Source organism: Bombyx mori, chromosome 10 (genome assembly GCF_030269925.1).
Source record: "Bombyx mori chromosome 10, ASM3026992v2".
NCBI lineage: Eukaryota > Metazoa > Arthropoda > Insecta > Lepidoptera > Bombycidae > Bombyx > Bombyx mori.
In genome coordinates this window covers 10,292,642-10,309,120 of record NC_085116.1, presented here as the reverse complement: position 1 = coordinate 10,309,120, position 16,479 = coordinate 10,292,642, and the positions used below count along the sequence as shown (strand labels likewise).

General features: G+C 35.7%; 1 protein-coding gene across 1 annotated transcript in view; it reads right to left on the bottom strand.

Moving 5' to 3' along the window:
- Positions 1-16,479, bottom strand: part of LOC101740355 (transmembrane protein 132E) — a 90,087-nt gene that overhangs the window by 21,516 nt on the left and 52,092 nt on the right. The window contains exon 2 of the mRNA XM_004923156.5: positions 1,998-2,826. Within this exon, the coding sequence (XP_004923213.1) occupies positions 1,998-2,826 (829 nt within the window). The remainder of the gene's footprint in view (positions 1-1,997; positions 2,827-16,479) is intronic.

Below are 16,479 nucleotides of genomic sequence, written 5' to 3'. Positions count from 1 at the left end.
TCGAAGCTGACAGTACTCCTAATGAAATTATGAATAAACATATTTTTCCTTTTATTTAATACCTAAAGATTATATTATAAACCTGCATTGGCTTTAAATCGATATGTGCTTAAATTCGAATTACGGAACATTAGTATTTCACTGCAGCTCTCTATATCTTGGAACTTATTATACAATTTCAGTACGTTCTCAAAAGTCGTCAGAATCCACGGCTCTATATAGTTCGTTGCTTTACTTTTAATATTGTAGTATAGTGTACCAAAATTTCTGCACAAAATTCACTAGATACCTAAATTTTTGAAAATATTTCCTTGTAGAAGCTGTAAATTATGTTCAGTGTACCGACCATAAATGTTCAAGCACGTGAAATACGAACCGCAAGTCTTATTCGCAGATTTTATTGTAGGTTATATAAAAAGGAAATCTTTCCAACATACATATATTTTATGTATATTTAAGAAACTGCTTGATGTTATATTTATGTAGTAAAAAGCCGTTCTAACTGTCTAAATATTCGAAATGTGTTCCAAATGGTTTCAGATTTGAGAGAAACGACTTTTTAAAATGAAGTGTAGAAGAGAGTCGCACTTAAAACACAGCTTTTTAATTCTGAATTAAATATGTGTATTGAATGACTTTAAAACCCTCAGAAAACATATGATAAATCACACACCCTCTCTCTATAAGGTACTTCGCTTCTTGAAAATGAGGCATTAGGAGAAGTGATTCACATTACAAATTAGTTCCTTTGGACCTTAATTCTAAGCAAAGTGTCACAAAAAACGTCAGCTTATTTAAAAATTTCTCTGTCTCTACGTTAATTCTTACTAATTTTATTGAAAGTTCGTTAATGAAACTTTCAATGAAAAGTTTTAAGAAGAAAGTTCTATAAACTCAATTTGTACATAAATGTCAGTAATCAATTTTATAAATTTTTTGACGGTAGTTAAGTGTTAACAACACTAAGATATTCATTTTAGCCTAAATACATCTGTCTTGTCCGTGACCACAAAAACAATAAACTATTTGAAATGTTGGAATCTATATAATGTATAATAAACGTTACGATTAAGACTAAAAATTGTGTGCGACTCGGAAACATTTTGGATTAAACAATATTATATTATTATTGAGGATGAGAAATAGTGAAACTAAGCCTTATTTCATCGACTTGAAATTGTAGCAAAACTTATAATTGGTGCATCCAGGTTGAGAGCACCCGGAGCTCTCGTAATAAAGTTATGAGTGCGGTCGACAGGGTCAACTTGGACATAAATGAGAAAATACCTGGTCGGCGCCTCATTCGTTTTCAACCTTTGAAACTTTGCCAATATTAAATTACGAGTGGCTTTAAAAGAAGAGTCTCTATGCGCTTACGTTAATCAATAGTCGTAATTTTAGGAAAAAGTTTTTGGTGCCAAGTAAATTTTTCGAAACCGTTCGCCCCACGCAAGCCTAAATCAAACATGAACCCAAACATCGACAGACCACGAAATAAATATACAAACATTAGCGTACAACATCTAAACAAGTTTTATATTATGAAGAGACTTTTCGGTGACAGCATTTCTCCTTGAACCGTTAAGTTGGATCTCAACATAACTCACGAAGCGACATGCCACGCTATTGCTTAATAATATATTATTATGACATTTAGACTTAGAAGTTCGACGACTTCTATAAAGTTTTACTTTTACTTAGTGGGCTACTACATTATTTATTATTTTCTTAATTATTGTACTGTTTTTTTTTTTACCTATTCACTAGTAGACTAGGGAGATACGCCCAGACAGATAGGTGAGCTCACGAGCTCAACATGAGAAAATTTGCTAACAGAGCAGTGCTTGGTAGAATCTAGCACTTCGGAATCGCGACCCACTGAGAAGATGCCGCGAGAAACTCAGTAGATTGTGTCTATGGGTTAGTTTGCTTGCCGAAATCTTGTTCGTTGTATTGGATATCTGAATTAATCTATTATATCAGAATTTATAGCATACCTGATGGCAACGTGTCCTATATTGTGAGAACTGTCACGACGAACAACAAAAGGTAAATGTATTCTAGAATGCGGATACAGAGGTGCTCGTGGTAGAAGGAGGGCTGCATCGCCGGCTCTTGCTTCTCTATAACCTGCTCTTGCACCCGCAAGAATCACGGATCCCAATGGCCAGGCTGGTTGTACTGAGACCCGACCGCACGTATCCTCTCCGGATTCACCATTGCCAGCTTCTGTGGCACTGTAAGCTAACCTAACAGTTCTTGGTGGTCTTTTTCCTTTACCGTCAGCTGGCCACCACGCTGCAGGAACTGTTAATTCAGCCAAGCAAGCCCCCTCTTCGCCTTCTGGACCACATGTGGCCGTTAACGATTTCGATCCAAGACTCGCATGCAATGTTATGCAAACACGTCGAGGTCTAGATGCTGCTCTTCGTGCACCTTCCCCCCCTGTGTGAAACAGTACACGTAGTACAGGCGAGTCTCGGGGCAGTTCTCGGAAGACTAAATGAGCCGAAACATCCAGCCTGTGCGCGGTCGCTTCCTGTAATTCAATCAAACTTGCATTCCTTTTCGGTGGCTCCAATGGATCGGGTACTGCATAACGCGCAGGAACAGTTTGTTTTGTGGAAAAAGGACCGTATGTAGCTCGGACTGAAGCCGGCGCTGAGCCTTGTAAAATCGTGAATCGATCTAGAGACAGCAAAGCCCCCGGTAAAGCCGTCCCTATTGGTTCAGGCGGGGGACCGGCACCGTTCCATCTTGGAGTGTGTTTCAAAAAGAACCCGCTGTCTTTATTTTCAAAATGAACTTCGACAGCTAATCCCGTTCCTGAAAAGAAAACAATCGTTAGGTTATTTATTTATTTATTCATCATCATGCACAAGGGTACAATGGCGGACTTAATGCCTGACGCATTCTCTACCACTCAACCAAGGGTGGTGTAGAGAATCCTGTGGTAGGTGCATTACTTAATGCGACAATATTCAAATTGATAATAATATTACATACATATACAAACACATATACGGTATATACATATGTACATATACACATACATATATGTGGGAATAATTAGATGTACCCATTGGCCACACCGACCTGACAGATGACAGATGGCGCATGAAGTAGGTATAAGACGTAAATTTTTATCATTATCATCTCAGAATGCGAATTATTTTGTATATGTATGTTCGAATAGTAAATATAATTATTGTAATAAGGCATTACATGCGCGCTTTATTCATAAAAATTGCTAATTAATGTTTTGTTCAATAAATTACCTAGAGAAACCCGGTCGTGTTTTACGTAGGTATAGCCTGCTATTAACCTGAACGCCAAATAAGTACACAAAGAAAACATGACAGAAATAATGCGCAAATGTATATGCCAATACGCGCAAATATATATATATTCATCTTTTAACTCTCTACCTACTTTTAATAACCTATAAATGAAATTTTTTTCGTTGCGATAAAGTACCAAAATAGTAAAATACGGAACAGGCTTTTTGCAATAAATACAACTTGTAAACATAAAAGTATTTTAACCTACAATATGTAATCGTACATATATCGCGCGTTAACTCCATAATGACACCAACAACGGTTAAATTGTAAAGAGAGTTCTTCAATGTTCCTTAGAAGAAATGACGTGAATGTAAAGGATAAATAACATTATAAGCCGAGGAGTGAACGCTAGAGTGCTTTCGTGTGGTTAGGGATGGCTTACGTCACGACCCCCTCAGACATCTTGTATGAAGTATGAATCGGCATTTACGCCGCTTTTTTATGTAAGAACCTTGCCGAAATAACTAGCTTTTATTGGTAAAATTTTTAAAAAACTACTAGAGAATGTTGTAAAAGCAATAATGCTACCAAAGTAAACACTACTTTATGTGGCCACTGCCTTCCTGACGGAGCGGTAAGTCATTAATTTGCCTGTACCAATTCACCCGTAAGTTAATAATCTACATAGTATAATAATTAAATTAAGCTTTGTATTTACCTAGGCGGAGACAATTAAGCGGTAACTGCCAAATTACCTACGTGCGGAAGGATTGCTTCATTTGCAAGGTAACGCTGGTGTTGAGTCACGTGCTCTTCGTATATATGAGGAAAGGGGAAAAGGGAGGATAATAAAACACATTTGCACGTGACTGCCTCAGAACAAAGAAAAAAACAGCAATATTTTTTTAGGCTTCAACGCCCTAAAAATATGGAATGGCCGAAAAGGAAAACTTATCCAAACGTGTTTATGTTCCTCGTTTTCATAAAACTGTTTATTTTCTGTTAATTAAATGATGACTTAATAAAAATTAAAAATGTTTACCTGAACGGAATATGAAAAGATAAAATAGTTAAGTACCAATTTCTCTTCTGTTTTTATACGGTTTTTCCAAGTATCTATTGTCTTTTCTAAAGTCAAAAACAAAAAAAAAGCTAAAATGTAATACACAAAATGATTCTAAATTTAAATGGTGAGGCGCTTATGGTCTAATTTCGATCATTGGGCGAATACTACTCAGAATTAAATAGCAAAAAACTGACCGTATTGCTTCGAGTCATATTTTTTCTATACTTTAATTTCCTACAGATGAAAGGCTGCCTTAGCAAAAAGAACTTCACGAATTGATATCGCTTTTTCCGATCGCACCCTCGGTGAAGAGGGAGGCGCTTCGAGCTATAATAACTGTCTTTGAACAAAATTTCTTACATATTACGAGAACTTTGGTCAACGTCTGGCCTTTTGTGGAATATAATATACTTAGAAAACTTTATATTTTTTTTTTTTTTTTTTTTTTTTTTTTTATTGCTTAGATGTGTGGACGAGCTCACAGCCCACCTGGTGTTAAGTGGTTACTGGAGCCCATAGACACCTACAACGTAAATGCGCCACACACCTTGAGATATAGTTCTAAGGTCTCAGTATAGTCACAACGGCTGCCCCACCCTTCAAACCGAAACGCATTACTGCTTCACGGCAGAAATAGGCGGGGCGGTGGTACCTACCCGTGCGGACTCACAAGAGGTCCTACCACCAGTAGGACCTTATATGTTTTGTTGGCAACATTCTGATAGGATAGTTGTCAGTAGATACTATCTGTGTGTGCGTTTGTTAAATCTTATATTGATTGTGCTCCATCTTTTTTACGTTTTTGACTCTTATATAGTACTTTAATATTGTGTTCGTTATTGTATTATTATGGAGTTTTAATTATCATTTCAGTGTGTGTAATTATATGATTGTTTTATTCTAATTTATTCCTATAGTATTTATAGCGATTCCTATAGATTCCTGTAGATTTATTCAGATGAAATATTAGGTTTTAACTATGAAATTGCCGCTTAGTATACACTTCATTGATATTATAAGTATTTGTGCGGCAATGCTACTGTGGCGGAACTTGTATTCCATAATTACTCATATTTTCATCGTGTTCATATTGATGTAAAAGATACAAATATTGTAAAAACAAAACACTAATCAGTAAACAAATAACTAGAATAGAAAATAGAATTTCATATTTTAAAATAAAATTCATTTGTATTTAGAATTTATTGCCATCCGCACAAACTATGATACAGTTCAAATGGTCAGTATTGTAAGACGGCTATTTAAAATATGACCTATTTTATATCATATAATGTAAAATATTATAATTTTTTTTTGGAAGAAAGTAATAATTAATCAGGTACATTATTAATTTGGTATACGCGTCAATGCGTAAACATGTAAAACTCACTATGCTGTTCCATTTTATTCGTCAAATTTGTCCCCTCAAATTAAATCATGTCGGGCTTGAGAGCTTTTCAATAAAGAGCAATTATAGTTGAGTAGGATGGGTGTGCCGCAATATGAGCCCACACGAGAACGAAATTTGAAGCATTCATCATCATCGTTTCATATAATACGTCGTCGACCATCATTAATTGAAAAGTTAAACAATAGAAAACATAATATTCGTCAATTAAACACTATTTATAAGGTTTATTTTCCTTTGAAGTTGTTGCGTGGGTTTTTTTTTTTTTAATTGCATTTAGAATAATTGATACACAATTGTGGGATTTAGTTACCTACGTTGTCGTATCGTTTGGTACGTGTACGCCGAGAATCACTTTAGATGATTATAGTATAGACCACGATTAAAGCATCTTCGAATCTTATATACTTCCTTTACATTCTATTTCTTAAAGATGAAACTTGAATTTTCTTTTTTTTTATTTTTTTTTATTTTTTTTTATTACATATATGTGTGGACCCATAATCTCCCAATACGGCCGGTCACTGCGGGAGAGTTCGACCAAAACCCCCCAAGAACAATTGTCAAAATGAAAAATGCCGCATACATTTGCACCCTCAACGTAAGATCATTGTCTTCTGTTGAGCTCAAAGCTGCACTAGAAGATATTAAGCATGATATAATAGGTTTGAGCGAAGTTCGCCGCCTAGGAGAACAGATAATCAAAGACGACGAATATACCTTCTACTACATTGGCCAAATAAAAAGACTCTATGGACAGAACTAAGGACAGAGAAGGATGGCATTCCTTGGGGGAGGCTTTTACCCGAACGGGGTCCATGCATTGAATAATTAGGTAATGGAAAATTAAAACAAATAATAATCAAACACCAAAAATTTATAATTAAGCATTAAAAATTTACCAATTGTTATCGTTTAATGTGTACTATGCATGGAATTAAATAAAGCTTTATTATTATTATATGTGTGGACGAGATTATATTTGTCAGTATAATCTCTTCTTCTTTTTCTGCACCTGATCCCACTAGGTGGGGTCGGCACAGCAAATTTTTCTCTTCTATTCTCTTCTATCAGCCGTCACCTCAACACTCACTCCTCCCTCTCTCATATCGTCATTCACACACTCCATCCATGTCTACAAACAACAATGCAGTAGATTAATTTTAAATTGATGGGAAGAGCAAAAAGCGATAGAGAGCTCTATTTTTTTTATTTTTATTTTTATTTATTAGGCTCACAATACACGTCACAAGCTAAAAAGATACATAAAATACACAAGTAAAAAGGAACAAAATCTGGCTTGCAACATAGCTTATGTTTCAATGAGCGTAACATGCACTAGCTTAAGTGTATTATATTCTATGACACCAGCTGCGTTTGAAAAGTTAGTCAATGCAGACTTTTTTTTTTATTGCTTATATGGGTGGATGAGTTCACAGCCCACCTGGTGTTAAATGGTTACTGGAGCTTATAGACATCTACATCTAATCTAATCGTAAATGCGCCACCCACCTTGAGATATAAGTTCTAAGATCTCAGTATAGTTCGGCTGCCCTACCCTTCCGACCGAAACGCATTACTGCTTCACGGCAGAAATAGGCAGGGCGGTGGTACCTACACGCGCGGACTCACAAGAAGGCCTACCACCAGTAAATTACTCAATACCGTTTTAAAAACATATTTATACGAAGACAAAAAATGATAAAAAGCTTTATACACATAGACGCCTACGGGGATTACTTTCCAAAGATAATAAATTTCCAAATTTAATTTGTATGTTTTTTTTTGGTTCCCTAATTGTTCGTACTTCCCGACTTTGCGTAGATAAACATAAAAACTTTCATAAATTGTTACAGAATAAAGATAATAAATTAATTGATGAAAAGAAAATAAATTAATATACAGTAAAATAAAATGATTTGCTTGACTATTAGAATCAGCAGACTGCTGGAACTGCCTCGAATATCGTATTGTAAAATGGCGTGGGGCGTAGGAGCATTATGGCAAAAGAATAAAAATAAGTCATTACGTTACAATATATTAATTACAAACCTATAGATTGAATAAGTTCTTAGCAAATTGTTTTCTGTTTTTATTAAGCTTTATTAGCATTTTGTTAAGTAATAATTATTGGTACGTTTTTATTGTTGCATTAAAAACGGCTCTTTGACGTCAGCCCTCGCCGCAAATTTACATAACCACACGCTCCGTCATTTCGTGTCCACTGATGTTAGCTGTAAGCTGAATTTTAACGAGATCGGTAATGCATGGCCGCTTTAATAGCTAATGCGTTGTTTGTTAAAACACAGTTAATAAAATCATGAACTGATATCTTATACCTTTAAACGAGCAATTCTTGTATATATATGATCTGAATCTCGGAAACGGCTCCAACGATTTTCATAAAATTTAGTATACAGGGGATTTCGGGGGCGATAAATCGATCTAGCGACGATTTATTTTCAGAAAATGTTGTTTTATTCGTGTTTTCAATAATCAACTATTCCGGACATCTATTGGCGAATAATAATACTATTTTTCTTAATTGAGGGCAGCTAACCGCTTTAAAGACACAACAAGATGGCGTTATCAAAAAAAAAACCGAGCAAGGCTCGGTCATCATCTATAATTTAATTATAAGTGAAATTCAAGCTTGGCGCTGTTTTCGCTGGTTAATTATCCGTCTGAAGTACTACTTTGATTTCCTATATAACTAATTTCTAAGTCTTATTCCCTCATAACTAATCAAGAAACTTGTCATGGCCAGATTATGTCCGCAAGAGAATTTAGTAGATACATAGTTTCTCGGTTCTCCCTCTTTCTGCCTTGAAACGATCCAATCAATTTGCAACACAAGGAAACTATTATCTCAAAGCAATTGAACTATCATCCTTAAGTCTTAAGATAGGCGATGGCGTTCACGTTATATTTGAGCTCCAGCTACTACTTAATAAAAGGTGAGTCACCTATCTCGAAGCACATAGTTGAAGTCTCAATTGTGTTGGATAACGGCTCTGCTGCTGTTTATATCGAAACACGTTATTGCTTAGCGACGGAGATAGGGAGAAATGTGGTGCCTCACTATGCCTCTTAAAATACGCCCCATCTCTAGTACAGACGAATTACCAGAAGCAGTTATCTAGTATAAAATACTCGGAATACACTGCTGCTTTTTCTGCGGTGAGCACCTAAATCGCCTTTACGATACCTACATGACAAGATGAGGTGGTGTTATTAACATTGTTAACATTATTAACACTGTTCAATTAATTTTATAACGGTATTTTTCTTATGTTTTTTATTTTTCAATAGTGGTTAATGAAACACACAATGCTTGTTTTAATAGCTACAATAGTGAAAATCCCAATGAAATTTCCCAATGACAGCCATTGTGATTATTATCAAGCACAATGGCCGAGAAGAACAGACATTTATTTTTACTTTATTAAATTATGTTTATGTTTAATAAGATCATATTATGTAGAACGTGTAATTACAAATGTTTAGAGGAGTTGTTCGAAATCTCCTTCAATATTCCTTCTAAATAAATTCACCCCCTCATTTTTTCATAACTGAAGATGATTTTTCACTTTAAAATTTTGAAATGAACTGAGAACTGAACCTTGTGTAGAACATTTTTCCATCATTATTTCTAAAACCAGTCTCGAATAATCGACAAAATGTTGATCTTTGAACTAGTTAGGAATAAAATAAAGAGAGAGAGAGAGAGAAAACAGTAAACAAGCATTACATTGATACATTTGTACAATACAAATATAAAATTACCTATGTTTTTACACAATAATTACATGTATTAAGCCTTCAGTTCAGATTTCATCTGATGGTATGATGAGTAACTCTACCGGTAATGTTAAAAAGCATGCATTATATGTCCAAATATATAACGTAAAAAAAAGTATGTTTCATATTAATTAAACAATAAGGATTACGTGAAATTCAAAAGGGGAAACTTATTTTTGTTATTTTATGCACATTTTTATGCAAAAGCCGGGAAGAAATTAGGAAACCGTTAGCATATATCTAGACAAGTATGTAGAAATTAAGTTGCTGGCTGTTACGTGGTAACGGGTAATATAATTTTATACAATACGTATCCACAAATAACTTCCACTAAGAAGGAAAAACATAATGAGGGGTGAAAAACTATTTGGTTTAAGTGACATTTTTGCAACGTTATGGAAGATCCATTTTTACTGGTGGTAGGACCTCATGTGAGTTCGCGCGGGTGGGTACCACCACCCTGCCTATTTCTGCCGTGAAGCAGTAATGCATTTCGGATTGAAGGGTGGGGCAGCCGTTGTAACTATACTTGAGACCTTAGAACTTATATCTCAAGGTGGGTGGCGCATTTACGTTGTGAATGTCTATGGGCTCCAGTAACCACTTAACACCAGGTGGGCTGTGAGCTCGTCCACCCACCTAAGCAATAAAAAACAAAAAAAATTTAAAGTTTCAAATTTGGAAAAAAAATCATAACAAAAAAACTTCGTCTGTTATTTCGATGGAATAAACTTAATAACAAACTAAGTACAATTAAGCACATCGAACTGTTGATGCTATTATATTAAAACGCACCTTTAATTACAAAGATAAATGTCGCGTACTAAACGAAATGTCGCTTAAACCAATGCGCTTAAGCCATGCCATGTCGCTTAAGCCTTTCACCCCTCGATAATAATAATGGGGACAAATCACGCTCGGTCATCTAGCCCAAACTAGGATTCCCGGTACCATTTGAACTACAGATTAATGTACACATTTATATACATTTTTCTATATATTAATACGTGAAGCAAAAACTTTGAATCCCTTTTTACGAAAATTGCGAGAACGGAGGAGTATGAAATTTCCCACACTTATAGATAGAGAAGAAGTGCACAATGCTAATATTTTTTTTAAATAATGCATAACAGATACATTAAATCAATAAAGAAAACATTACACACACTACTATGTATTTGACACACACACACACACACATATACTCTTTGTTTATTGCACTGAAGTATTGTCAAACTTTTGTTAATATTGCTTAAAGTCTGTAGTCAAATTGAAAATAGGTTAGTATTGTTTATCTTTAATATTACGAATATTTGTCTATAATGTAGTCTTGGCGAAATCTGTAACAATAGGACCATAATAATGTTGAAACTTATATTTTCAATTAATTATAGTCGAATTTCGACTATTGCGGGACCACTAGTATAAATTAAACAGCCAGACAAAGAGCAAACAAACATGTTAATCACACGAATGTTTGCCCGATGTGGGAATCGAACACACGACCCTCGGTCCAGTAATCAAGGACACTAAATACTACACAACGTCAGTCAAAATCATTAATACATCTATCATCAATTCTAATTATAAAACCGTTGAATTTGTTGAAGAAAAATATAAAACTGAAAGAAGGATGGAGGAAAACTAAAGAATTCCTATCTATTTATATGTCTGTCTGTTTGTTTTGTGTGCATTTTTGGAACAACTGTACAGATTTTATGTAGCTTTAACAAGTAGACAGAATATAATTTCGAGTAAAATAATACGGGCTTTGTTTAATTATAGTCGGATGTTGCGGAAAACATTATAGTAATTTAAAGATTTCTTTTAAATTATTTTTACCCTTTGTAAATTTTTTAGATGTTAGAAATTACGTAGCTTAAAAACGAAAGTAGCTATACGTTTTTTTAGCTTGCTTGTCCAAACCGATAAACCGATTTGCATGAAATCCAGTATGGAAATAGTTTGATGCGAAAGAAAATAGGCTATCTCTCATCCCAATGTTAAGCATAGGTTTTCGTGTACATTATTTAAATTGTAATCCACGTGAATCCACAAAGTCCACAAGTTCAAAAATCAAACACATTAAATGTACTACATCTTTATGTACCTAATTACCAACGGTAAGGGGTACCTTAGACCCACATAAGTAGGCCTAAGAGGACATCGCCAAGCTATACTCCTACGAGTATATGCTGATGCCCATAATCGACTGTGACCATCAGACGGACCGTATTTTTCTAAGAGATCAATAAACCCTTTCATACATTTGTATTGAGACATACAAAAAATAATGGTCAATTATTATTCAGAAAATGTAAAAAGCTAATTCCGATATTAAAAAATAAAACGAATTCAGCCAACAGAGAAAACGCGCCGCAAAAACCTCAACAGATCTGAACATAAAAATAAATATCGGTTTAATATCCGTATCGAATTGCCCCTAAAATTTGTATAACAGGACAATGAAACTGAAAAAAAAAATGAGGTAAAAGAGGAACCCGTAAAAAATAATGGCTCAACCCAATGAAAGAAGGGTGGCTTGCTGAATAAATTGTTTGCTTTTTTCAATTCCGTACATTTCGTACTGACTACAATTTCATACTTACTACAATTCCGATATTAGTGTTTTATGGGTATAAGAAATATACCCAGACCTTAGGCCGATACATGTTTAACTTATAAATGGTATTTAATCCGAATGTGATTTGAATAATGATTGTTAGCTAATATTTAAAATTAGAAAAATAAATAGCTTTCTTAAAAAAAACATAGGCACTTAACGAACGAGCTATATTACGTAACAGAATAAAAGATTCATCAAAAGATATGTAAGAGGAAAAACCCAGGAACAAATGTTCAATACGGTCAGAAAAACACTGCGAACGCTCGCACAAAGACAGGGACGTAAAATTTATATGAGAGTATTGAAAACAAAGTAATTCCTTTTTCCCTTATATAAATGAGAATTTCCGCGTTTGTTTTCGTTGTATTCGGCACAAGAATCATTATGGCCCATCAGTACTGAATTTAGTGGATTTGCACCAATTTCTGTGCCTTAAAATATAGCTGTAGCTTTTATACGTAGCACACAATTATCTTGTTCTTTTTTTTTTTTTTTTTTTTTATTGCTTAGACGTGTGGACGAGCTCACAGCCCACCTGGTGTTAAGTGGTTACTGGAGCCCATAGACATCTACAACGTAAATGCGCCACACACCTTGAGATATAGTTCTAAGGTCTCAGTATAGTCACAACGGCTGCCCCACCCTTCAAACCGAAACGCATTACTGCTTCACGGCAGAAATAGGCGGGGCGGTGGTACCTACCCGTGCGGACTCACAAGAGGTCCTACCACCAGTAATTACGCAAATTATAATTTTGCGGGTTTGATTTTTATTGCACGATGTTATTCCTTCACCGTGGAAGTCAATCGTGAACATTTGTTGAGTACGTATTTCATTAGAAAAATTGGTACCCGCCAGCGAGATTCGAACACCAGTGCATCGCTCGATACGAATGCACCGGACGTCTTATCCTTTAGGCCACGACGACTATCGAAACGAATGTTCAAACGAATTCAAGATTATCACACAAGTTTTATGTGGAACAGAGAAAAAGGTAATCTTCTGCACGTACATCGCTACTGTTATATGATCTTACGCGTAGTTGTACGTTCATTCCAATTTTAAAATGGAATTACGTGTTTTTTTTTTGTTTTGAAATTCTTAACTTTAGATGTTGTTCTCTTTACAAGGCTCTTAATTGAAGTATACCAGTGTTATGAGCAAACGGATGCATGTGATCGACATAGGAATGCGCGACGCCGACGACGATCATAAGTTACCGACAATTCGAAGAACATGTTATATGCCTGACTCATGAAACCAGACAGACGGTTACTCCAATACGAAAATAGCTGACGGCTAATGGAATTTGTCAACTTAAATATATAGTAGTCGTAATAACGACGCGACGCCAAGCTATGACGTATGCGAGATTGTGCGAAATGATGTAAGTGGATAGTATCCATGATTATATTAAAGGAAAATTGATTTATGTAGAATTTCTTAAAGTCGTCGTGGCCTAAAGGATAAAACGTCCGGTGCATTCGTATGTAGCGATGCACTGGTGTTCGCATCCCGCAGGCGAGTACCAATTTTTCTAATGAAATACGTCCTCAACAAAAATGTTCACGATTGTCTTCCACGGTGAAGGAATAACATCGTGTAATAAAAATCAAACCCGCAAAATTATAATTTGCGTAATCACTGGTGGTAGGACCTCTTGGGAGTCCGCACGGGTAGGTACCACCACCCCGCCTATTTCCCCCGTGAAGCAGTAATGCGTTTCGGTTCGAAGGGTGGGGGTAGCCGTTGTAACTATACTGAGACCTTAGAACTTATATCTCAAGATGGGTGGCGCATTTACGTTGTAGATGTCTATGGGCTCCAGTAACCACTTAACATCAAGTGGGCTGTGAGCTCGTCCACCCATCTATGCAAAAAAAAAAAGTTCGTTTGGAGGGTGCTTCTATAACCCTGTATTCTTTAAAAATGTGGGAATTGAACTAACTCGTTAGTTCGCGTTACTGTCGTCGCGATACTCTACGATAACCACTTGACATAACCTAGGGACGACAAGCTCTTCTCTAACACTTGACTTGAGCACACTTATCAATGAGAAAGGCACAGTATGTTTCCTCACAAATTATTTGCGGTTCACTAAGCAATTACTTTTACATATAGATATTTATTTATCTAGACAGAGAGATAATGTTTTCGTTGGTACAGAATTAATGAAAAAATTCATCAAAGAGAACCAAAGTATCCGTTTCAACGAATACCCGTCGATGTTTAGCTGAAGATAAATCGAGGCAGCAAATTTCTAGTTTCAAAATATCCCTAAAGTTTGGAAACCATCACGGAAAATAGATGAGCAGAATTTGCCTTTCCGTTGTTAAGAAAAACGTGTTATGTAGTTTCAAACTGTACTTACAACTACAACGAATGAATAAATTGTCATCGAAATTAACAGTCATACATAGGATTAAGAAACGTAAAAAAAGGGTGCGTTTACTTATGTACGCGCGTAAGAAGTTATACTTTATTTTTATTAAATTTATTTCTTTTTTTTTTATTTAAATTTTAATCAATTTGAAAAAAAAAACGATTAAACAACATCCTCAAACACGCATATTGGACATCCCTTTTCTTGACATCGTATAAATTCGGTAATTCTCGGCACGGTTCGGAAAGTTCACCTGCGGCTATATTCAGACTCGCCAAGTTACGTCGGTCGTATTGTAATGAGCGATTTAGTGGGCAACTTCATTCTGTTAATTTTGTGTCACGGTGCGCGCGCATCGTAAAATTTTACACTCATAATTTTTTCATAACGCGCCTAAAGAAGTATAACTTCAAAAAGTTCAAAACAATATTAGTATAAAGTAAATGCCATTAAAATACAAAACAGCTTTTAGATATTCGTAAATAAATATCGATGAAGTGTACATAGAATTTTAATTAATTCTCTTTCTCGAAAAAAAGGCTCGACAGTTTTACAACTGAATTTATTAAAACTGCAAAGCCTTCTAACTGCCTCGAACAAAAATGACGGCATTCATGTTATCATGTCTATAGAATCCAGAAACCTCTTACCATGAGGGCCGTGAGCTCATTCACCGGTATCCAAATAAAAAAAAAACACTCTACTATTGTACTTATATCATGAAATTTAATTAAGACACCAAACATTAGCTGCGAAGTTAGTTTAAGAATAGAAAAGTTACGATCAGTGATGTTAGAAACGGTGGATGAGAGCTATACCGTAATGTATTCTCAAGTTGAATGTCTAACGGTGTGCCCTTATTGCGTATTTGATGACTGTGATTTACCACTGTAAATACACTTGCTACGACATAACACTGCATCTGTTTTGTTTAAGCACAGCTTTCTAAAACTTACTCGTGCTACTTATATCTATTTCAACTTGTTTCCTGAACACCATCAAAAACAATAAAAACGTAAACAACCACAATCGGACGGATTATTATTCACGTTTTAAACGCTTAAAATTTAATGTTCCGAATCAACTGGCTATAAAAAAGATTCATATTATTGTGGCTAAGCTGTATGAACGTCGTAGTAGCTGTTGGTGTTAAAAAATAAACGCTGTTTGTTTATATGTAATGTAATTACTGTAGTAATGTAGTCCATTGAGCGGTTGGTGGTGCAAGGCAAAGTCGAGGGCAAAAGATCTCGCGAACGATATCCAACACGACGGACCGACCTTATAAAATCTGTGACTGACTGCAACATAAATGTTTGCTCTCACTCTGCGAAACACCGTGCCACATGGCGTCGCATCGCGAGAGCATCGGTATCGCAGGATCCGACTGATGCATGACCACGACCACTCTGTCAAGAGTGTACGACTAGGAAGAAAGTTTATATGTAAATTTTACTACCCAACCTAAAGTGTCATACTCTGTCGCTAGGTAGATACCAAGATGGTAAATTCTGTGAAACACTGCTCTTGTTAGGACTAGTGTTACCAATTTTTTTTATTTTATTGCTTAGATGGTTGGACGAGTTCACAGCCCACCTGGTGTTCAGTGGTTACTGAAGCCCATAGACATCTACAACGTAAATGCGCCACCCACCTTGAGATTAAGATCTCAGTATAGTTACTACGGCTGCCCCACCCTTCAAACCGAAACGCATTACTGCTTCACGGCAGAAATAGGCGGGGTGGTGGTACCTACCCGTGCGGACTCACAAGACGTCCTACCACCAGATTAAAGCATGTAAGATATTAGCAAATTGTCTCAGGCTGAGCTCGTGAGCTCACCTACCGCCCGCTTGTAGCAGGAATAGCTCCTTAGGCTACCAGTGAAAGGTAAGAAAAAAAAACAATTGT